General features: G+C 30.9%; 1 protein-coding gene across 2 annotated transcripts; it reads right to left on the bottom strand.

Annotated features, from left to right (window-relative positions):
• Window positions 1-480: 480 nt before the first annotated feature.
• On the bottom strand, window positions 481-25,749 carry LOC143044383 (microsomal triglyceride transfer protein large subunit-like). 2 transcript variants are annotated; one of them, XM_076216364.1, is made up of 20 exons: window positions 25,462-25,749; window positions 24,178-24,225; window positions 22,850-23,022; window positions 21,997-22,206; window positions 21,297-21,413; window positions 20,452-20,591; window positions 19,598-19,686; window positions 18,513-18,589; window positions 17,941-18,101; window positions 16,929-17,097; window positions 16,203-16,313; window positions 15,470-15,685; window positions 14,909-15,126; window positions 14,309-14,406; window positions 13,765-13,886; window positions 8,637-8,837; window positions 7,921-8,075; window positions 6,783-6,953; window positions 5,625-5,775; window positions 481-1,480 (listed from the first exon to the last, which is right to left on the bottom strand). In XM_076216364.1, the coding sequence occupies exons 1-19, from the start codon at window positions 25,532-25,534 to the stop codon at window positions 5,628-5,630; spliced, it is 2,697 nt and encodes an 898-aa protein (XP_076072479.1). In that variant the 5' UTR covers window positions 25,535-25,749; the 3' UTR covers window positions 481-1,480; window positions 5,625-5,627. The 2 variants fall into 2 exon arrangements, with proteins under 2 accessions (XP_076072479.1, XP_076072480.1); XM_076216365.1 differs by lacking the exon at window positions 24,178-24,225 and having other exon boundaries at window positions 25,462-25,747.
• Between the last annotated feature and the right edge of the window lie 147 nt (window positions 25,750-25,896).

The following is a 25,896-nucleotide window of genomic DNA, read 5'->3' as shown; positions in this document are numbered from 1 at the left end:
GCCAGCTGAAGCCCTCCCTTGTGTGCCGGATTTTCTGGCTCCATTGGTTGCTTTGAGCTGTTTTCTGCTTACTGGTCAGGCTGTTGCTCTTTGACACATTCCCCATTCTAAATTCAATACCTAAACTGAGCTTTATTAATAAATCATGAGAATGAGGTCAGATCAGATGAATCTTACCAGACAGATATAAACACCTTACAGTCATTCCATATAGTTGTCTTATATTATCTGAGAAAGACATGAAAAGGGTCAAGGTCAGGTGAACTCTGACTGATGGACATGTATACCTTGTTAAGATTCTATACACCAAACATACTGGTGTAATTGCCCTATAACTCATAAGTAAGCAAATTATGTGATAAAAAAAATATACTTTTTTCCAAGCAGTTGCTAAACCATGAAAAAAGTGGCATTTCTGGAATTAAAACTGTCATATTCTAGGACCATCTTTGCAGACAAACAGTAACACAAGTATTCATATAATTGTAAATATACAAAATTCAACAATTTATTGCAAAACATGATTATTTTTGGCACATTATTTCATAAAAATACAATATTTTATAACAAAGAGTATTTGAACAGTTATTGCAAGTTGTCATGACAATCAAAGAAAACAACAAAAGTATACACTATGGACTCCTATTCTATATAAAAAAAGAAAAACTTAAATGGAGTGTCCAATTATTGCTATTGAAAAGTTTTAGTTATACATGTATAACTTTATTAACACAATTTTGTTATTTACTTTTTCTCTGATTTCTTGTTAATTTTAATCACTTCATACAAGTTGTATGTTTACTCCAGCAAAAAACTAAATCTGTACAACTCAAGTTAAGCAACACAAACCATTGAACAATCTAACATGACATTATTGTCTCAAGAATAAACAAAAACAAAACTATTCAAGATCGAAGCAGTGTCAAATGATGAAGACAAATATATATTTTAACAATAACAGACCTTCAGAAGTCTGTAAAACAAAATAAAAAATGCAGAAGGTTTAAGTTTTGTTTCGTTCCTTGGATCCCAAAATTCCAAAATACTATAAATCTAAGGCGTTTGCAAGTCATCATTTTAGTATTTCAGATATTAGTTGTTACAACCCTGATCTAATCAAAGATATTTGCAAAACTGCTATTTTTTGTCAAATATGCAGACTGTGTTTTCGCATTAACTAAATAAAAACCACAACTGCACTAAAAAAAAGGATCTTCAACTAACATTAGTGATTGAAGATTCCCTATCCCCTGAAATAAAAGAGCAAACATTATCCTTAACATTTAAAAAACACAACATGTCATTAACAAGTGATGTATCGGCAGCCCATGTTTTAAAAATATTTCTTAATTAAAAAAAAAATGACTAAAAGATAATTTTAAAACAAAGATGTAACATAAAAATAAAATTTGAGAGAATTCTGCCAAGAAAGTGGTGTTCCTCATAAACTGGAATGACTTCTCTGGTTTAGGACTTTTGCCTGAAAAAGAAAGATAGAAACAATTTGAAAGCTGTAAATAATTACAAAATGTATATGAACTCACAAATGACTAATAATTTAAAGATTGAAAAGACAAATCTCAAAATATTTGTAGTTGTTGTACATGTTGTAGCTGATATAACTATTTCCCTACTCATCTTTGCTAGAAAAAGGTTACGATTCAGTCCCCTCCTTGGCAGATTAAGCAAACATTTGTGATCAATGTTGCGCCATCTATTGTTTGATATAAGTCACCCCCAATGGGAATACATTATTCTTGACCAATGGTACAATGTAGCACTTGAAATCTTTTCTGTGTGGAGGTGTAAAAATGGTAGCGTCTAGAATTTACAAACTTTGTGAAGCAGGAACCAAAAATGTAAGTTGACATTCCACATTTGTGCAAGAAACATAGATCACCTTAGCTGTATTTGGCAAAACTTTTAGGAATTTTGGTTCTCAATGCTCTTCAACTTCGTACTTTATTTGGCCTTTTTAACTTTTTAGGATTCGAGCGTCACTGATGAGTCTTTTGTAGACGAAACGCGTGTCTGGCGTATATACTAAATTTAGTCCTGGTATCTATGATGAGTTTATATACTATTATGTAAACAGCATGAAATAGGTTATTGTATTTATTACTGTCTGTGTTTGGCAGATAATTAACTTGAAATTACAAAACAAATGCACTGCAATTCATTGGGTTATTTCCCTTTACAGTATTTTCTTTGTGCATTCCAAATAATAAATGTAACTCATATTTCCAGTGAAATAAACAATGTCTTTTGATGTTACTTTGCATTCTGCCTTTCCAAATTCCAACAATGTATCACCTATTACTTGATTTTAAGTTACATTATAAGTTTTGGTACATTAGTGTCACAAAAAATTGTCAAAAATAAAGATTGTAGTAAAATATTTTAATATATTAATATTCAACAAAAGAGTTTGGGACTTTGGGTAAATATCTAATTTCTGAAATATTGTAAATTAAAATAAATTAAAGTGTATAAAAAGAGAACATGAAAATGTTAAAATTAACACACAAAAAACAACACTGAAGTTTTGATAAGCAAAAGAACTGTCAGCCACATATAATTTCCTGTCAAAAAGTTACATAAATGAGATAAAATGTGGCCATTACTGGTGTAAGTCACCCAGCCTTTATCAGCACCCTGTCTCTCTGTATTATCATCTCAGACATCTGGATAAACAGTCTGTATACAATATCTGTCATTGACATGGGAGTCTGTTAATTATCCATAACAAGATAAATGGAGTTTGTTTCTCAACATGTGACCTCTGGGACGAGGTGTTATATCAAGTGTGTGTTTAAACTGTGTTATGATCATTTTCACGGAGAGGACATTATTTATGTTGTTATAACTTGTGTCCAATCCCTTTTGCTACTTTTGCAAATAAAATATGTTTTATAGATTGTTGATTTGACATTATGTTTTAGCAATGGCTCATACAGAACATATAATTAAACAAGTTTTGAATTTTTATCCTTCTTTCCTTAAAAAATAAAAATTATATATGATAAATCAATAAACTTCACAGATAATGTGCCTAATATTTCTAAGAGTGGTCACAATGGCACAAAATGAAGATTCAAACAAATTTGATATTTGATCAATGAGTGACATTTGCTAAAATAAAGAACCTCATTCAAAATTCTGAAAATATAACCAGTCTGTTAATACTTCATACAGTGTACAATGTATTTTAATTCTCAAGTGACATATTCACATAGGGTTATTTTTTTTTAGCGAAAATAACTTCAATTAGACACATGTAAAAACTTTCCCTATATAAGGTACTAGTACATTCATATTCACCAACTGTGCAATGGCTGAATAGCCAGTCAAGGTCCTTAAAAACTTCCACCCACCACATATGACAAGAAAATATTATTGTTTAATATACATTATGTTGTATAGACTTTGCTCATTGTTGAAGGACATACAGTTACATATAATTGCTATATTCTGTGTCATTTGGTCTCTTGTGAAGAGTTGTATCATTAGCAATCATACCAAATCTTCTTTTTCATTAGCAATATTTCCTGCTGGACATAAGTATCCATCAACAAATTAATGTATGAATAAAACAGACATGGGATCTATATCAATATACCACAACTCAATGATACAAACATTAAACAATATCTAATGATCGACATATTGTCTTTAACAATATTCAAGTTTCTACGCTAACTGTCAAGCTAAATGCTACTTTACTTTCTGGTTTTGTGCATTATATATATTATATGCTCATCAGTGGTGTGTTGAGCAATTTCTATGAAGTTGATATTTAATTAGTGAAAGGTCTCGCCTAATTAGAATGAAAGAACATTATTTTTCCAGTTCAATTCTTAGACAATTTAAACAACAAATTTTAGAAGTATGGATTTCATGTTTAGAATGATTTCAAGTATATCAAAACAAGTATCAAATTAGTTTCAACATTTAAAATGAGTACTGTTAAACATTGTTTTATATCAGTTGCTAAACATTTCTGATTCTATTGCTTGTCGTAGTTTTTCTGATGAAATATCAAAACAATGAAAAATGAACATAACATTTTCCTGCCATTCTTGACTTGATGAAGGTAAAAATTACATCTTTTATTCGCTTTCTTTCCATTTTCAACCTTGAATGTCTTTACAAATATTTATTCTTTATAATCCTTACTTTTTTTGGTAGCAGCTTAAAATACTGTTAAAAGAATTACTTTTTTAAGAATTCATTACTAAGGCCATACTTCTTTTTTGTATTGAACTAATGAGCAGAAATCCCATATAACTTTGAGTTGAAGGACATAATGGTTGTGAGGTAGATGCCACTATTTTTTTATTTATTAAAAAATCAAATGATAGCTTGTTCATCAAGGGGAAGTAATTCAAAACTTATTTGAAGAGAAAGGCTGAATTATCTCCCATTATTACATTGGTTGTAATGAATCATCCTGATTTCCTATTGAAATAAAAACTCACATATGAAATAAATCAGCTAATTTTTCTCCTCTGACGACAACACATCACAAAATATACAAGATTTTCAATACTCAATAATAGAAATAGTAATAATAAAATAATAAGGTTCCCTCCTAAATTGCCTTTTTTCTGTGATTTCAATTTTTAAACTCCTGAAATTGGGTTCATCATGAATTTTAAATGTACAAACCATAAAATAAATAAATTGATTTTGTCTGAATTTTGAAATCACTATCATAATTAAACAGCAACCTTTGGATGTATGAACAACTATAGTAGCCAAAAATTGGATAAGGAACAAAAAGTAAGGGTCAGCAATATTAGATCAAAACATTGAATATTTTATTATTGGATTATTTTGAAGGAAACAAGAGCTTTAGTCTCAATAAAATTTTATTCAGTAGACTTGGTCAAAATTATAGAAACTTCATCAGCTTTAACTCAACATATGGACTGTTTTATATTAAGGGGGTCTTGAAATCATTTGACAGCTTCAGAGATGCTAATTTTTAACATTTTTTCAGCTGGACCAAATCAATACTTTACTTTAAAATTCATGTTCAAACTATCAAACATCAAATACCAAGTAAAATTACTGTTTTGCGACTTGTTTTGTTGACGCTGATAAGATGATGATGGCCTTTTTCGAGATACAGACATTAGAAAACTGATTTTTTTAAACAAAACCTTGCTAGAATCAAAGAAAAATGTTTCTGACAGTATTTTTTGGTCCCAAAAATATAGGTTCACGTGGCTTTTCTTAACGTAATTTGTACTTATCTCCCAATTTTGCACTTAAAAATATGTCTAATCCTAGCGTTGAAAAGACATCTCAGTTCCGTTTGGGCTTAGGAAAATATAATTTATTTGGCCTTTGGTATAAACCAGAATGCACAAAGTCTCTAAAAATAAAAAAATAACGGGCGCACATATGGACCAATCAGGATAAGCCTTATTCAGAATACCTTGTTATCTTCATAATATGCCTGTGCCCATAAATTCTAATGGTTAATTGTAACCTGTAAAGCAATCACTCATTAATATTTTGACAGGGGAGATAAGAATGGCACAAATTTGATCAATTTAAGGGAGATAATTCAACTGGATAATACTGGAACTTTACTAAAATTAACACCCAAATCTTACCTTTTATTCATTAGCAAACATTCCTGTACACATTTCTGAATTTTTCTCATTTATAAAGAATGACAGTGGTGATATTCTTGTAGATCTTTTAACTTTGTGTCGATATCTTTTCTTCAAAAATCTGGATTTTTCAAATTTTTCTAAATTATATCTGCAAAAGAAATAATTCATGTAAATACAGTTAAGTAAAAGTTGAATAATTGAGTCTGCATATTTTCTATTGTTAATAAAATTGAGAGTGGAAATGGGGAATGTGTCAAAGAGACAACAACCCGACCATAGAACAGACAACAGCAGAAGGTCACCAACAGGTCTTCAATGCAGCGAGAAATTCCCGCACCTGGAGGCGTCCTTCAGCTTGCCCCTAAACAAATATATATACTAGTTCAGTTATAATGAATGCCATACTAAACTCCAAATTGTACACAAGAAACTAAAATTAAAAATAACACAAGACTAACAAAGGCCAGAGGCTCCTGACTTGGGACAGGCGCAAAACTGCGGCGGGGTTAAACATGTTTATGAGATCTCAACCCTCCCCCTATACCTCTAGCCAATGTAGAAAAGTAAACGCATAACAATACGCACAGTAAAATTCAGTTCAACAGAAGTCCGAGTCTGATGTCAGAAGATGTAACCAAAGAAAATACACAAAATGACAATAATACATAAATAACAACAGACTACTAGCAGTTAACTGACATGCCAGCTTGATTGAAAGATTATGATTTCATCATATGAATATCAGGCACAGTCCTTCCCGTTAGGGGTTTAGTATCATACCATCATAACATATATGAGAAGAACATTACCTGTGTCATGCCAACAACTGGTTTTTAAATAAATGTGTTTAGTTCTGATGCAAAGATGTGTATTTTTCTTTTACAACTATGGTTAAAATAAACAAATGGGGAGGATTGTATGCACATAAGACTGAAAATTGTTGATGCGGCTGATGCCATAAACAGCACATCAAAACTTTAGTTCTTGGAACTTTAACCCAGGTGAGATAAAAATAAAATTGTGTAAAATACATTACTTGGGGTTTAGGGGACAATTAAAGCCTACCTTTGGATGCTGGGTTTTTTCAAAGCTTTTTTTAAGTATGGTGGTCTATTTGACACATTCCCTATTTCAATTCTCTATTCTATCACTTACTTGTATTGTAATGGAGGTCTCATCATTTGTAAACACATTTTAAAAGGCATATTTGAGAAATCTACATCTGTTTTAAAGTCTATAACTGCTTCTGATTCTGCTGTAAAGTTCATTCCTCCTTGTAAAACTTCAGATTCTAACTTCATCCAGCCATTTATAATCATAGCACCACTGCAAATAACACATTTGTTAAAAAATATAACAATAAAACATCTTGGGACAGTAAACAATGTTAATAGGACAATAATCATAGCAGAGGCACAATTTTTTCACTATTTTTCTGAATCTGAAACAACCAAGCTAGAAATATAAAGTCAGTTCACAGTAGAGTTTTATCTCTATTTTTGCTAATTTTGTTTTATTAAATATGTAACAACTAGACTAGAAATCCAAACTGGTTTTTCAAAATGTTCATTGTTTCATTATAAAATATATATCAAATCATACTTTTTCAAAAATCATATTGTCATTTCTAGTTGAATTTTCATTATGTAAAAACTCAGAAAAGTTTACAATTTACATTACTACTGCCATTTATGTCCTGATAGAACTAGTCAACATTTTTCAATTTTTATAAAAGCTGATTTATGGCTAATTTAAAACAGTAAGAGCTGTTCCAGAATTTTTATGAATGGTTGTTATTTTGAGAAAATGGCTTGAACTAATATCCAATCAAAAATTTATACAGGGTGGGGTCAAATAAGAAGTGCCTTCTGACATCCCCCCTTCCCCCCATACAATTTTTTTTTGGAACAGCTCTAATATATAATTTGTTTTTTTATCATTGTACAGAAAAAAGCCTGATTCTTTACATTCTAAATCATCATGTTCTTACATTTCTATCTAAACACATGGATACAAAATTTTGAAAATAATATTAACAGTCAATTCCGATTCAGTATTATTTGTTGGATACCAATTTTTTGGATTTCAATACAGGGGAACCACAAATTAAAATTTTAAACACATTATCAATTTGTTCATAGGAATATATGCAGACTTTTAAAAAATTGCAAAATCCCATATCCATGAAAATGCAATTTCCCCCCTAATTCAAGATAATTGGTAACCATGGGAAAAAAAAGAAACCAGAGTAATACATTTATGATTAGAATCAAGTACTGTCCAATACACTTACCTTGTTTTAATAAGTGAGTTTGAGTTTTTGTACCATAAACTAATACTGATACTGCCGGAGAGATCAATGGAGGCTACACCCGTCACTTGTACATCTATTATTAATCCATTTGATAAATGTAGTTTCTGGGAATGATCATGTAGTAAAAGATTTGCCTGAAAAACAAAAATTGAAAGTCGCTACAGAATTTTTTTTATTCATTTTGTAAGGAAAAGATTTTGAAATGTATCTTAACTGTCAACTAAAAAATTCTCAAAAGTTCTGAAAAACTAAGAAGCATCTCCTATAAACAAAGAACTTGGAAAGTGTTATCTTTTTTTTTTATTTCCTAAAGTCAATGAGAATCCAATAATGGTACAACACTATCTATTCTAATAATCAGTGATGTCTTGGTTTACATTGGTAACAGTAGGATATAGCAGAACTATTAATGTACTCACAAAAGAATTCTCTGTTTTTTAATATGGTAGATTATTAACAAATAATGGAATATTGAAATAAGTAAATTCGATTATCTCCCTTTAATATGAAGTGTAAGGCTTGTATTCAGGCATGAACACCAGCAATAGGTAATCTGCAAATGTGAAATGTTTCATCGATAACATGCAAGCGGTTTAGAAAAGTATTTTCTTACAGATATAAACTGATTCTTATATACCTTCGTAAACTTTTGTTTTGTGGGGGTCATAAAATCACCAATATTAATTTTCCTGTACCTGTAATGCTGAGATTGGTTCAGAGGGTGCATTCCATACAGCCGACATAAGTCCTCCAGATCCACGGAAAAATTCTATTGGTCTTAATAATACATCCATCAAAGACAAAGTCATGCCTGCTGTAGCCTCAGGTCCTCCTTCTGGTACCTCCTCATCTCCCCCTCCTATCAATGCTTCTAATCCTTCTGCATACAATTCAAACTACAATATAAAGGCATATAGAGTTTAGACATGATATCAAAACTCTGTATTGTATTCATGTTTTGAATCATGAAAACAGTTAATTCAAAAATTTGTGTGCTTTTATTATTGCAATTTTTAATCTGCCAACCTCTGAAACCTTGAAAGAGGTTGACCACTGAGAGGCAGATTTTGGGGAAACCACATTTTCAAGCTAAATATATTACCTGTACACTTATTTTTCTACAAAACACCAATAAGAGTTAATAAATATATATTATTTCTTTAATTCATGGTTGTAATCTATACAAATTCCCCCTCCCCTCCCCCTTTTCAGCAGAAATGATTTTCAATTACAAATAAATCGAACATAAAGACAACTGATCATTGATCATTAAATTACTTTTTATTATTGGGAGATTCATTACTCTCTTGTATGAAGTAACTCTGTTTTGTGGTAAGTGAGAAAAATGTGTGAAAGAATTTTGTTGGGAGGATAGTATGGATATATAGACCGAATAAGACAAGGTGATGTAGTCCGGCTGATTGGTGAAAAAATTGTGGGTTTGATGATAAAAGCACCAAATTTGACATGGTAGTAGTTCTATGTATTTCAAAACATATTAGCTATGGACCCACCTTGTAATTTCAATATGGCGGCTTTTTTCAAGATGGCCGCCATAATATATCAAAATTTGCATATATAACTTATATAAGGTCAGTTTCACGTCCAAATTTGGCGTGACAGTAGAGAGAGGTGTTTCAAAAAGTGTAAACTATGGATACATCTTGCAATTTCAATATGGCGGCGTTTTTTTCCAAGATGGCCACCATAAAAAATCAAAATCAGCAAATATCACTTATACATGTTGAAATTTGGGATGTGAGTAGTCCTGGATCATTGGTACAATAATACCTATGTACAAAGTTTAAATTTCAAAATGGCGGCTTTTTCCAAGATGGCCGCCATATGATATCAAATTCAACACATATACATTACATATAGTTACAAAGAGTTTTGTTTTGACGTACCATCAGTAACACTAAGTGTCCTTTGCTACATGCCACATTTGTATACATGTTATACTTAAGCAAAGCAACATTGACTCTCTCAACATTAAAAGATTTGCGGAGAAAATACAGAAAATCGTAACTGTGATACCCTTCTTGCAGAAATGTAGCCTACAACAGGAATGACATGTAGATACTGGCGTTTTACAAATATTTAAACTAAAACGAAAACTTCTCGACTCAAACATCTCCTTTATGATTAGGTGGAAGAGGACATAGTAATAATCTTAACATAATTGAAGTTATATGATGCTTGGCATGACCTCAGGGCATGCCATTAGCAATGCAGTTACTTGATCTAGTCAAATATTATTTTGTTGATGCAATTAAACAGGGCAACTATAACATATGTGTAGGACTACGATACATGAATAAGCTGCACATACAGATAGTTCACAAAGACATGATGTAGTCATGATGTCGTTTATGTATTAGTTTGATCCAATTATTCATTTATCTAAAGTTACTGAACTAGAAGATTCCATCTGTTCAATATTTAATATGTGTAACCCGTCTTGAATTCTGGTGTTTTTACAACACCAGCCATGGATATAGTTGCCAACAACTACAGCTAGGAAATCGTTACACACACGCAGGATAAACATTGCCTTATTTCAGCATTTTTTTCTTTCGAACTTGAATAATTCGTCTTAACCAAATGGTTCGAAATTTTTGTATTTCTCTTATATTCTCTGATACTTTGACCAATATATAAGGTGCCAGCACAACTGATTGTACTATTGCTATGACATATTATTAAGAAATATTAGTATAGACTAAGAATTATCCTAGCAAATTAGTATAGACTAAGAATTAACCAAATATAACTTTGCGTTTCATACTTACATCTAGTAAAACTGTTTTTAAATGGATATCACTCTGTCAATTGTCTGGCCAGAAAATACATGTATGCTAATTTGGTAAAACTAGTCAATTGAGCAACTCTCTCTGTACATGGTATATATACACAAGTCAATAAAATGATAACACAGATGGGTTGAAGCAGATGACAATGAAAATATTAAGTATGTCTTGACATCATTCCACGTATTAAAGCCTACAAGACAAATGGCCATCCGCATTGAACAGTGTTTCAGTAAGAGGTCAATTCTGTCACTACGAATCGACATTCTCTAAGTACAATCCAGCAATGTGTCAATTGTTTTCCTTGACATGTATCAATTATTAAATGTGATCAATCTTCCTTTGTTAGTGATGATGTCAAAATGGAACAGTGGAACATGGTGAACATTTTGCTTTAGATATATATATTTATAGTAATGGCATTATTGAGAAGCTTACGTGATTGGTTAGAGAGCTGTAATTGAATATAATTGTTCGTGAACAGCAGATTCTTTTCACAGGCTCTCATGCATCATGAACAAGATATATCTATGAAGTTATAGCATGTTTTCTTCTCATTCTGATACAAAGATCTTAAAATGATTTTAACTGAGGAACGAGACAGTGTTAAACTATGTTACAGTCAAAGAAAGAATTAATTAAAATAAATTGAGTCCACGTAACCTTTACTGATTTGTAACATTAATGATTGAAGTAGATATTTGTATGTTACAAGATTAGGATAAGGTCCCTTCTAATATACAAAGGTGTTATCATGCTGCTTAGTCTGTGGTTCTTAGCATTTTTATCCCATTTATCATAGTGTATGTGTGCTATAGTATGTGATGTACCATTAACTATACAGTTCTAGTGTTGTTAACGTGATTTGAAAATGGTATATGTAGATCAAGCAATGAATATAATTACACACTTAAAATAAGAAGACCGGGATATCGTGTTGAATGTTATTAATAATACCGCACAAATACCATGAATACAGCACATACATAGGAAGTCTTTTACAGAAATGGATATATACCCTATTGAATACTTATCACAAAGGTATCAGCATTTTGCATGACCTCATAAACAATGATAAAATATGGTTGAAAGATACTCTAGCGGTAGATAAAAATGTGGGAGGATTATGATTTTATGTACATTTCTTTTTCAAATGTGGTGAAGAGTTGTGCAAAGACTAAATGGGTTATACTTGCGGGCACACATTTTTAAAACTGCTGTGAAAATATGTTGTTCTTTAAATGTTAAAGAAGACGAGGAAGACACCATGAGCAACATGAGCCCTCTTATAAAACTAGGAGATGATCTAAGGTGTTCAAGGAGGGTCAGCAGGTGTTATTGATTAAATAGCTTGATGAGTCATATCTAGTATACTGTGAAAGTACTTTAATTCGTGGGTATCAATTTTCGTGGATTGAGCAATATTTACATGTTCGTGGGTTTTTAAATTCGTGGATTTTAGTTTTCTTAAAAAAAAATTGAAAAATTAAAGCCTTTAGAAAGAAAGGTTACAAATACCGGTAGTCTGGAATGAAGGAAATTGCAAAGTAAACATTGACCCGTGTAAATCGTAGTGATAACACACTTATTAACCCATGATAAAGTGATCAACAGATTAAAGACCATCAAAGGTGTTAATTAGGCCATAAACATGTCACCTATTGAAAATAGTAACATAAACAAATGCTATAAACGTATCTTGAATTATTGTCAAATAATCCTTATCAAAATCAAGCCCAGCATGAAATTATTATTTTCCATATGTACGAGAACTATGAGGATATAAAATGAACACTTTATCATACTAGCATATCAATACCGGAAATCTGACTTTCATCGATCAAAAATATTTTTTATGAGAATTAAAGGATCAAAAGTTGTACAGTTTAAGTTATTAAAGATTAAATGGGTATAATCCCGCACGCGGTTGTAGTTCTGTGACTGCTATTACAGTATTCTCAGATTTGGCGTTATTCAATATTCTCTAGATCATATCAGTGGTCAAACCTATCAGTGGGGATCTTTTCATGTCTTGATTTGGACAATGGTTGTTTTATTTCGTTGGACACTTAAATTCGTGGATAAAGTTATCCACGAAAACCACGAAAATTGGTACCCCACGAATAAAAGTACTTTCACAGTAATCAAATTAGAAACATGTTAGTATCTTTTTAATTCTGTTATCTTATATTTCACCAAATGTGAATTTTCTTGGGGAAAAAAATGCATGTACTATGAATCGGACAAGGAGAGGTAGAACATGTGGTATGGGCTTTACTCATAGTTGAAGACCGTCTGGTGACTTATAACAGTTATTTTTTGTGACATTTGGTTTCTTGTTGAGATTTGTCTCATAAGCAATCATACCACTTCGCCTTTATTTAAAATCATAATATATGATTTAGATGGTACACAGTCAAACAAATCATAAAGGCGTCATGAAAACGTTCGAATGTTCCCATTTAAGCGATATTTGATTAAAATATCGTGCAAGCCATGTATTATGGAAACACAATCCATAGAACGTAGTATCAACTGCAAAAAGCAATTCGAAGAATGAAATGAATATCAACAGAGCCATGTTTTAGTTAATTTTAGATAAATTATTTTTTTACATTTTTGGCGTCCATTTTGAAATGTCCGCCATTTAATTTTATTTTTAAAGTTTTTAATACCGCCATGACTTACTTTAAACGTTGAATCACATTTGTTATGCTTTAAAAATATAAGATTTGAATATTATTTGCTGTAATTTAAAACTGGTAGCTGATATTTTGACTGATTGGCAGCCATCTTGAAAATGGCCGCCATATTGGATTTTTCAGGTTGGGTCCATAGCTTAAATTGACAACCATATATAGATCTACCATTGTGCAAAGTTTCATGCTTTTATCATCAAACCCACAATTCTTTTGAAAAAATGCACGAATCAGCTGGACTAATGGCAAAATAGCTCCCACTTTTATGGCGGCAATATATTATGCATCTAGCGCCAGTATATACAAAAACTTACATTAAATACAGGCTGTATCATGACATCATTATATACTCCTACATCCATACCACTTCTCTTCATCACACCAGTTCTGGCTGTCTCTTGATGGAGGTAGTAGGAAGAATTCATATCTTTCATAGCTGAAAAATAAGTTTAGCAATTGAGGCTGAAACATGTGTAATAACCTTACGCTATGTGACAGTATTTGTCCTTACCAATTGTTATTTTCAGAATTATTAAGAACTTCTGTAAAAATACTTTTAATTGTTGTCTTTAAATTGTTTCATGATGTTTAAAATTTGTGGCTTATATATAGACACTTTCAAACTAGAATATAGTTAAAATGGCAAGGTGGCAGGCTTTTATTGTGTATTGTACCAATCAAATGAACTAGAATATAGTTAAAATGGCAAGGTGGCAGGCTTTTATTGTGTATTGTACCATTCAAATGAACTAGAATATAGTTAAAATGGCAAGGTGGCAGGCTTTTATTGTGTATTGTACCATTCAAATGAACTGTGATTCAGTCTATTTTCAGAAGTAACAAGTGTTATACCCTTACCTGCCATTAGTCCTGTATATGCACTTGATTTTCCTCTGTGACCAAAGAAGTTATAGTTGTTTATATCATATCTCTTCAAAGCTGTTAAGAATGATTCCCTGTAGATACAAAGTTACTTATTACAGCAGAGACCAGAACAAATGTTCTTGTAAGCTGTCAAATATATCTAGACTGTTACTGAAGCTTTTAAAAAATGTGTGTGTTTATTGTGAGATTTTGGGTAATTTGCATCAGGTTTTCAGATTCCTGTAGAAATCAGTTTTGTATTTAAAAGATCTTGTAATAGTTTTGAACATATATTACTACTTATAATAAAAAAATACATTAAAAAATCTGTGAACATGTATATTATATAACTTCTTTTGTTTTAAATGACTACTTATAATAAAAATTTACATTAATTAACCTGTTATCTTTTTTTTGTTATTTCTGACGTTGAGGATGTATACTTCAATTTCGTAAAAATATTAAACACAAAATATTGTGGCATTAAAATTTAAAAAAAATCTCAGCTCTTTATTTCCAAGCAAACTTTTACAAGAACAATACTATTATAACACAAAACATTCTTATGAAAATAAATAAATACAATATGCATACCTGACATTGTTATTAGAGTTAACCATATCTAAAACTCTTTTCATGGTATATAAAGACAACTCAAACTCCTTTCTATTGTCTAATGCTGATTTTAATATACTATAGACTTCTTCTGGAGTGGGACTAAGCTGTACCAATAATTCAAGGGCAGCAACTCTGACACTGGAATCATATTCTCTGGTAATTTGTAGATACATCTTAACCAATCTAACTTTTGCCTAAAATGGGAAAGCACTTTACTTTTTATGGAGTAATTTCAATATTGTGGACCAACCTAAGGTCAAGGGTAAAATCTGAGTTGGAATTATAACATGTCACATAATAACTTCCTTTAATATAAACTTTTAAATATGTTTAACTTTCATCTTCTTTTATATGACGACATCATTTTAGTTCAAAAATATTGAAAATGAATTTGAGCAAACATGGTTCGAGGTGTTCACTGAGGAAAAAAATCTGTAAAAATAAAAGGTCTTCATTGATTTTCATTTTGCTTTTTGCCAGGTTGCCTTAACACCAAAAACAGTATTTTTTTTTAATTCCTAAGACAAACATTGTTACCTGATCTTTGAGGAAATCTTTGTCCATCCTTCTCAAGGCCTGTACAGCAGCCAATGATACGGCTGGGTTTTTATTGTTTTGAGCAATAGTAAGTAACTCAGGTAAGAACTCAGCTAATCCTGCATTCCCTACAGATCTAAGGTGTCTCAATGTACAACTGTCGTCATCACAATCCTTTAACATCTTTCTAATTAATTGTTTGTATTCTTTTACTATCTGTGAAGAAAATATAAATGATATACCCGAGGGTCACATGGCGTAAACAACATTGATCATTGGAAAATTGGTTCTTACTGTGAGATAATAATAGAAGCAATTTGACGTAGGAAACTTATTATGGGAAGGTTGTCTATGTTGCATGGACATATTTTTATTCAAAGCTTAATCAAAGTAAAGAACTTTGGTAAGGTGATGGCTTGAGAGCTATGTTATCCCTGACACGTATGTCTTTGTCCATTCTGATTTTTGTTGTCTTTGGTTATCTTGTCTGTATTGTTTCATATTCTCATCCCAGGGCTTTTTAGTGCTTATCATATACAGTACAGGTTTTACTTATTGTTGAAGAGTGTACATTGACCTTCAATCTTCCTCCCTCTTTTTATACAAATTTATGATATTTTCATGGAAAAAATATGGAACCAGTAATCTTAAGCTGACTTTTACAAATCTCTTATTTATAAGTTACAAATTCAGAAGTCTGACACAAGTCTCTTAAAACTATAGACTACATTACCTCATGTTGACATTGATCTGGGTATTGACAGTATGTATGTATAACAGCTCCAGTTGCCATGGCAACAGATTCTTGAATATTAACATTTGGTAGTTTCTTCTTCATTAAATTCTGAAAAGACAAAATTTATAAAAAATCAAAAGGGACTTTACCTCAATAGATATGAACAATTCACCAAATTTACATGAAAACTGCTGGAAATATTTTTAAGTAATTGTCCGAAAACTGCAAATTGTGGAAAATCCCCCTTTTCTAATAAAACCCCATAACCCCATTTAACATCTAAAATTTAGTAATAGCTCACGTCAATAGATTAGTTCACCAAAGTTTCATGCAAATTAGTTAAAAGCATTTTTGAGTTATTGTCCTGACATGTTGGCGACAGAAAAACGGACAGAGGGACCAAGGGACAAACAGACAACAGTATACCATAATATGTCCCATAATGGGACATATAAAAACTGCTGTATTTTAGGACGTGATTAATTAAAATGCATAAAATCTAGTAATCAGTAAATCAGTATACAGCATACTATTATACACTACAGCACAAATAGCTTAACCTCATGTCTAGTGATATAGTCCACTTAACCACATCTGATACATAAAAATATAGTAAAGTTAAGTCATTGGAATTAAGCTGTGATCAGGTATTGATTATAAAATAAAAATATTGCTATTTTCTGCATAATCTGAACAAAAGTGTTTCCATATTTGATTACATACAATTAAATCCTTTAAGAGGTATTCCCCTGGATGAGTGCTGTAAGCCAGAGCCAGTAACAATCTCTCTGGGTATTCTGTAGAATAGTCCTGTTCAAACTGGACCAGGTCCATCATAGCTCTCTGTGCAAATGGGGTCTGGGTAGCTGCTCCTACATCTATTAACTGAGGACTAATAAAGAATAAAGACATAGAATGAATGAAGTCAAATATTAGTTATTCATCTAATTTATTGCAAAGCTTTAAATACTTCTCAAAATAAGTCTTTGTGAAAACTGCTCTTCGTGTAAAAATGGTCAGCAATATACAGTAAATTAAAAATCAATAAGCATTTGTTGTTTTAAATTTTTTGAAGTATTTACTATTGTTCATTAGATGCAATTTAAGGTACATGTATTATAACTGCTCAGTACTGACAGTACTGTAAAAAATCAACATAACTTTAGAGGTATTTGTTTTTTAATTGATCCTTCTGAAACTTACACTTTCAATTGTGTACATTAGTGTCCTTAACCAGAAACCTCATGCTAAAGCGATTGCCTAATGTTTAATGTCATTTGGATATTTGTATTGATTGCAGATATTGGATTGTCTCCCTTAGTCTGGGAATGATTTATAACTTTGCATATTGTATAAACACTTATCTAATGATGAAGACCCCAAAAGATGTGGCCCTTTAGTGTGGTTTTTGTATCTTTTAGTTGATGTCTCATAAATGTATACCCCACATTGTTTTTGTATTGTTTTTTATTTAAACATGTATGAAATATTTGCCACTGGACATAACACAAACTTCAATTCATCAATCAAGTATACACCAAACCTCCTTGTAATATAACCTCCTTTTATCCGATCAAAAAGAAGATAAAAATATTCTTGGTCGTGTAAGATGTTATTCTGTTGTTTTATGTTTCTACTGGAACCAATGTAAACATTGGTCATCTATAAACAATGGTCATCTATAAACTTGTTAGTACTTACACAATATAATAGCTATAAACTTGTTAGTACTTACACAATATAATAGCTATCAGTGTTGGTGAGAATCTCTTCAATAGTTAACTTCCCTGTGTTTCTAAAGGTTCTCAGCAGTTCTATAAAGGCTTTGCCAGATTCAGCTGTAGCTAATTTGTCACTTACTAAGCTTTCTTTTAAATTTCTTAAAACATCTATAGGCTGTAAAACAATAATATCTCAGCTAAAAATAATTTTATAATCTTGGAATTTTCTTGTAAAATCTAAGATATGAGGATTTAAGACATAAAAAATATGAAAAGAAGGAAAGGTGTTGAAGAAAAAGATATCCACATGAGGAGAAAAAAATCTGATGTAGGTTGTTATTATACATACCTCATTTTAGTTGATTTAATGTTTGTGGTATATGATTCTGCTATTAGGTTATCAAATATATTTCTTTAATTAACAAAACATTCAAAGTAAGTCAATTCATTAAGAGTTGAAAACTATAATTTTGCTTTTTTTTCTGCATAATTAATGTAAACTAAATCATAGCAGGTTTTTGAAAGTAATCACAATATATTAAATAATAAAAATTACAAATCTACTTGAGTATAAAAAGATTCAAACCTTCTGACAGTTATCTAAACATGTTTGTACTTCTGTACCACTTGGTAGCAATGTTGATGTAAGACTCAGACCTAAATCTGGAGAAATAAAAAGAAATTTTCTCATGAAACAAACAACTTTGTAATTTATTTATGGACCTGAGTTATATGATCATAATGGGTATCATTCAATCTTCCAAATATTTTTTTCACATGAATACTAGTATTTTTTCAAATGCTTCAGTAAATGACAAGAGACTGAGTAGCTTAGCTATATTAGTGGTAATCCTAGCCTTCTTATTTACAAGGAAGTGGTCTATCTGAACCTTTTAAACAATTTTGAAACCTGTATTTGTTGTTTTCTTAACTAAGTATGCTGTATTTTTTGGAATCGGGAACCAAAAAAAATCATAACCACTGATGTTAATTTTTTTTCCATTCAAAATAACTTTTGATAAAATATATAAAAACTTAAAATAAAATGTGTTTTCAACCAAAACTGCTTAATTTACATTTGAATTATATAAATTGTTTCATATTCCTATAAAAATTAAATTTATTTTTTGCTATAATACATAACATGATGTTTTATTGCATAATATCATCCATACTTTAAGTCATATGAAACGATTGACCGGTGAAAAATAAGGTTAATCTAATTCTTGAACCAATGCATACATATATCATAAACTTGGTCTTCTGTGCACAATTTTATCATTTTTTTCACATAAGTTTTGTATAATCGTCAAAAAATATTTAAATCAGTCAGTGTTGTTGTGAAAATATTAAAGCCGAAGTATAATGATTGTCACCTGTTTGTAAACAATCAACAAAGAAGCATGGATATTCAGGTAAGCACGTGTATAACAGGTACAATAAAATATAGTTTATCTTGATGACAGAGAAATGTACTTTTTGTTTTCCATTTGCACTTGCGTATTGAAATCACCAGATTTTAACAAGAAAAGTTACGATGTATACGGAAAACATGTCGGAAAATTGTTTGCCAGAAGCAAGCAAAAGTAAATTTAGTTATAAAAAACATATGCCTAATTTTTTTTTAATTTGAAGTTTCATTTAAACAAAGAATTCTTATATATAATTTACCTTTACCGAGATGGGTGACCTTATCATCTATAGATGAACCTTGTTCAGTTGGCTTCCCAACCAGTGAACTTATATGTTGTAATGATTGTCTACAATTTAGAAAAGAAACATTCCATATTGTTGTTTTTCAAGTAAATATGAGTTATTTCCCTTGAGGCATTCATTTTTCTTAAAGCTTTAAACGACATTTTTCAAAATTAAAATTTTTAAGCTTTTGGCTTCACTTTCTCATCAAATTATTATATCATCAACATGGCTACAATGAAAAATGTAATTACTGAGACAAATATAACCAATATTTCAAATATTAAGTGAATCTAGACATTTAATTCTTCTGTCTTGTACAAGTTTTGTCAAGAATTTGTCAATGGCAATGCATCAAAAGGAAGTGGGAAAGCATAGAAAATAATAAAGTTCCTTGTGTTTTCTACTTTCGTTACACTAAAGGTCAATGAAACAAGAAGACTAAATAATCCAAGAATACAAATTTAGAAAAACATTCAAAGAGTGATAATTCTGAGTGTTATATCTGCTGTAACTCCCTTATATTGAACTTATTTTAGGTAAGCGCTTGTTAAATAAGTTACTGACTCAGTTTGTATTTTGTTCTTGTTTAAAAGTGTTTTTCATGTGTCCATTGTCCAGGAATTTGAGTTGAGCCTCCACTAAAAAAACCATAAATTTCTACTTAGTTCTCAGAGTAACAAGCCGAATCCAGTATTTTTATTTTATTTTTTTTCTGAGTCCGAGTACAATAAATCGTACACAACAGTGTTATTAATGTAAGTCTCAAATTAGTGGTAAATAGAAATTATTTAGTTTGTGATCATATCACAGTATTGATTGTATCTTACTGCGCTGTAGCTGCCGTGTTTATAGATGACTTGATATTTACTGTAGCTACACTGTGATGTATGCCTTGAGCTGTCTGTATAACAGTGCCTAACATTTCATACTGTGTTGTTGATGTGCTGGAAACAGATACTCCAAATAACTGAAATTAAATCACAACATAACTACTTAAATTTCTAGAAATAATGGAGACCAGATATGATATCACATGAATTAAATAACTTAATTAAATGCAAAAATAGAAGTAAAAGAATGTGTCCTCAGTACACGAATGCCCCACTCGCACTATCATTTTCTATGTTCAGTGGACCGTGAAATTGGGGTAAAATCTCTAATTTGGCATTAAAATTAGAAAGATCATATCATAGGGAACATGTGTACCAAGTTTGAAGTCGATTGGACTTCAACTTCATCAAAAACTACCTCGACCAAAAACTTTAACCTGAAGCAGTACAGACGGACGAACGGACGAACGAACGGACGGACGAACGGACGCACAGACCAGAAAACATAATGCCCCTCTACTATCGTAGGTGGGGCATAAAAATGAAACAAATATACTGACATTTTCTATTATTTTGAAAATTATACAATAACTTCCAGACTAAGTACTTCTGCTACTAATATAAACAAACAAAGCGTGCTATGGGGAACAGGTTTTTGTTCATTGTTGAAGGTTGTACAGTGAACTGTAATTGCTATTATCGCTATTTTACATAAAATTTCTTAGATCTTACGGACTATTTCTGTATACAGATTTTCATAAAATGGCATTAAATAATCTTAAATTTTGTCCATATTTCAAAAGTAATAATGAAATGCACACAATAATTTCCAATCAGTATACCTTATTAGGATTTATATACTGTCCAGCGATCTCTAGATTCTGACAGCCATGTTTGGTCTTTGTAACTGTGGACCCTGTTTTTACATAGGAAACTTTGCAATCTCCTGACACATCAAGCTGAAACAAAAACATTTAAGACTTTATTATTAACTTAGTACGTATGTCTCATGTTTTGTAAAAGGTCATCATATACAACTGTAGTTGTTTTCTTTTTTCTTTTGGTGGATAGTTGTCCAATTGGCAATCATACCTCCTCTCCACATTTCTAAAAGGGCTGTTCCAAAAATAAATAATATATGGGTGGTCAGAAGGCACTTTTTATTTGACCCCACCATGCATAAATTTTTAATTGGATATTTCCTTTAAATGCTTGCTTAAATAACCATCACCCATCAAATTCTAATAATAATGCCTTCTGTATAATAATTCATCTGTTTGAAAGTTTTGAAAGATTTGGTAAATCATTATGGAATATTTGTTTCAAGATTTCTACTTGTAGCAACATGTATTCCTTTTCTCCATTTTCCCTTGCCACGAGAAATTTGACAGGTGCCAATAGTGAATATATGGTAATATGAAGACCAAAAGTTTGGAATGAAAGAAAAAGTTTGAAATGTAAAATTGAACTATGGTAATTCAATGATAAATGAAGCACTGAGGGTAAAAATACCCTGTCAGATTTAGCTTTTTCAATAATTACCTCCTCTCTATTCCCATCTTTATTTTGCATTTGAAATAAAGAAATGATTCCTTTCTTCAAGTTGCTGCAGAAGACACTTTCTTTCTCCGGTCCAAATACTCTTCCCACAGTACCATCAGATAGTTCAAAGTATACTGGGTACTTCAGTAGGGTGGCTAAAGCATTTGTAAGATCTGGTCTAGATACACTTGACAATACTGCACTAGTAACCTGTGAACAAAATATATTACAAGGTAAGACTCCATCAACATACACATACAATGTTTTCCATCAACATACATATACAATGTTTATCAAATTCATTTCATAAGAAGTGTGAAAAAAGTATTATAAGTAGCTAATATTTCATTGGCAATTATACAACATCTCCTTATTTCATTTTTATTAAATTTTCTTACAATGTATAAAATCAGAGTTATCTCCCCTTGGCTGTAAAAAATTGATGAAAATTCACCATAAATATTTCAGCAAAAATTAGCCTCTAGGGTTATCACAGTCAATAAGCATAGTTTACCCTGGCACACATTGAACTTAACCAAATGTGGAATTCTGGGATAAAAGTATGATAATATACATTTTAATCTTGTTAGGTACTGTATAGTATATATGCTACCTTGTAAAACGTTTTGCAAATTATTTTTTTTTTAGAGAAAATCCAAATGATCAGAAGTTATACACAATAGTCAATATCATTCAAAGTCAAGTCAAGCTTATTCAAATATCGGATACAAGTCCGAAGTCAAATTAAACTCAAAATATAATCTATATGTCTACTGTCAATTTTTGGAAACAGCATCCTCATGTTTAAAGTTTCTGTTGTTTGGACATATAAATTTCAAGCTTCCATTCTTACCTGTAGTTTCATCAGCTGTTCATCCCCTGCTTGGAAGACAGGTGACAGATCAAATTCTGTACTTAAGTAATATCCAACATCTTTCTTCCCTCCTGAGTTAGCTTCATTGAACACAACATTGGTGGAGTATGAGTATTTATGAGTTTTTCCATTTTCAAATGATTGTGAATGACCTGCAAAAAAAGAAACATTTTTCTACTTCTCAAATATAAAATAACACTTACAGAATATGAAAAGAAGCAACAATTTTTATTCTATTAAAAAAACTTAAGCCACACCAAAATATTATGGTTGTTGTTCTTATTTAATAAAACAAAATCTGATTACAGTCTGATTACGGTGTGACCTGACTTAAACTAATTATCCAGATATTTCCTAAATGTTAATAAAAAAAGGAAAAAACTGGGCAACATAGCATTGAGAGTTAAACATATAATAATAATACCACAAGAGGGTAACACACCTTTGCATGCATGAAGACAAAAACAATAAATAACATTTTGCATCCTTGGCTTTAACAAATATAAAAAGATTAAGTTCTGATACATTTATACAAAGTCTGAAAATGAGTTTATACAATGATTAGGAGATAACTGTATTGTATTTTAAGCTCCGACAGCATCAATAGGGGATTTGATGGTCGCAAATTAAGTTTACTGGCGACGCGTTCTAGAACTCCATTCTAATGAAACTGACAGAAAACAACGTTAAAACATGTATTTAAAATCTGTCATATGCCGTCTGCGCTTGTGCGTACGTCACATAGCATCAATTGTCAATTGATGCCATGTAAGAAAGTGACGTTATCCAATCAAAATGAACGTTACAAACGTTGTTGCATTAGAATGAAAAATATATTGCAGTTCTTCTGTCCATGTATTCATGTATTATTTTTTTGTATATTATTAACCTGCAAGAAAATCAAGTGCAGTGAACCAGGAAGAAACTGTGCAAGGAGTCTTTTTTAAGTTTGATTAAATATATTAGTTATCACAGTAACAGTGGTTCCCAAGGCTCTGAGAAATCATCTGGACATTTGGTCCTGTAAATAATTCATCTTGACTGGATCAGACTTTTTTTACAGGAGATTTACACAAACGATTGGGACAAAATAGAACATTTCACTGGTCATTCGGTCCAGTAATGCATATCATTTAGCTGATCAAAACCATTTTTTACTGGACTTTGCAAAATGTCCTGCGACCTTGGGAATGACTGTATCATGCTTATGGATTGAAATAATATTTATCCTGGTTAAAACTTAAAAGAGATTCATGTGAAGGCCTTGCAAGTATACATGTTTGTATTTTGAATGGTGCCCTACCTACCTACTGGCCTAGTACCCAATTTTGGCATAATACCCCGACTCAGTACACCTTTAAAAATAACCAAAATACATTCATGTGTATTTTCATAATAAAAATTTTGTTGTTTTGACAGCTTTTTAAATCTAATCTTTGCTGTTTGAAATTTTTCAAGTCAAGACATCTTGTAATTCTTGCAAATAATAACATTTTAGCTTTAACATTAGTCGTCATCATTTTATCGCAGTATTCAGTTATCATAATTATACTAACTCCTTTTTTAAATCTTTAATTTTGAACAAACTCTTCTTATTGTATAGCACACGGCTTTTGATATCAGTATTTACATTGTTATAGCAAGCATAAAACTTCTCAAATTTGTCTAAATACATGTACTTAAATCATTATCAAGGATCATGTCATAAACAAAAAAGAATATCCATATATCAAAATAACAATACATTTGAATTGTTAGAGCTGAAAATAGCCTGTTTATTTTACATCATTTAATGTTTTCTCATAAGCAAAGGCAAACTATAAGAAGTGGGACAGAAAGCACAAGGGTTGTCAATTAAAGCCACAATCCATAAATTAAGAATGAGAGTCCATTACATGTTTTTGGTAATTAATAAAATTTCTAATAAAAATAACCATTTAACAATGTCAATGAATGTTTAAATATTAAATTAAAAAAAAGACCTTATGTTTTAGTATTGTATCCTGAACTTTCTATCATATCTTTATATATATATATGTGTATCAATAAATAATTGTACATTTATTTTCTACATTAAATCAAATAATTTGATTAAATCATGAATATATCTGAATTCTTTAAAACCACAAAACAGTGATGCAGAAATATTTTTGTCATGACTGAGTCCTAAGATATTTATCCTGAGCAACTATATACATGATATTTAAGTGTATGACATGCTTAAATATAACTCCGCTATCTATAAAATTAATTTTGAATAAAAAAATGTTTTATCATTTTATTATTTATTTGTTTAGGATATATTCAAATCAAAGGATGCAATTTAAAAAAAAAGGGGGAAATGACTGAATAAATTTCATGATTTTTACACCAAAAATATCATAAACTATTTGATGTCAGCATACTTAAACTGTCCATTGGACTATTTAATACACACATATTTCAAACTATTAGTAAGTACTAAACAATGGCATGCAAGTTAATCAAGTATACATGGATGTTGTGTGTGCCAGCATCATCATCAAACATGTGCATCAAAGTTTTAGTGTACTGTGTATTTTTGGAGAAAAAAATATTTTGTTCATACTCACAGTGTAATGTTAATAACAAAAGAAGTAGAATTATTCTTATATCCACTAAATTTCTACCAGCCATAATTAACATTAATTTAAAGTGCACAGGGAAATAATTGTGTAAAATATGAGTGAACTTTTATAAAAGTCCTCAAGTCCACGACTGTGTGTTCCAAAGTTCAGGAGGAGATTAAGCCAACCCCGAATCTACACGTTATTTGTTAATCATCCCTGATAACACGGCTGTCAAACAATCAAATGTTTTGACAGGGCTGTTAATTGTGTTATATAACAAAGCCATAAAACTGATATCAAATTGATCCGATTGGAATCTATTGGGGTGCTGATCTGGCGGTGTGGCCCTTTTAAGTTTTATCGCTCTGTATCAAAATTAACCTTTTTGGGGGGATCACAATGAAACATTCCCAAGCTTTTATGCCTTAAAGAAATTTC

The sequence above is a fragment of the Mytilus galloprovincialis genome, chromosome 9 (genome assembly GCF_965363235.1).
Source record: "Mytilus galloprovincialis chromosome 9, xbMytGall1.hap1.1, whole genome shotgun sequence".
NCBI lineage: Eukaryota > Metazoa > Mollusca > Bivalvia > Mytilida > Mytilidae > Mytilus > Mytilus galloprovincialis.
The sequence above is the reverse complement of the archived record's forward strand: the minus strand, read 5'-3'. Positions and strand labels throughout refer to the sequence as shown.

What these genes read in the sequence shown, in the direction of transcription:
- LOC143044383 (XM_076216364.1), bottom strand. Translation starts at nt 25,534, where the DNA reads ATGTTAATTATGGCTGGTAGAAATTTAGTGGATATAAGAATAATTCTA. An exon ending in GTTTAGATAACTGTCAGAAG is followed by an intron (nt 18,102 to 18,512) that starts GTTTGAATCTTT and finishes ATTGTTTTACAG; the next exon opens with CCTATAGATGTTTTAAGAAA. An exon ending in AACCAATCTCAGCATTACAG is followed by an intron (nt 8,076 to 8,636) that starts GTACAGGAAAAT and finishes TTTGTTTTTCAG; the next exon opens with GCAAATCTTTTACTACATGA.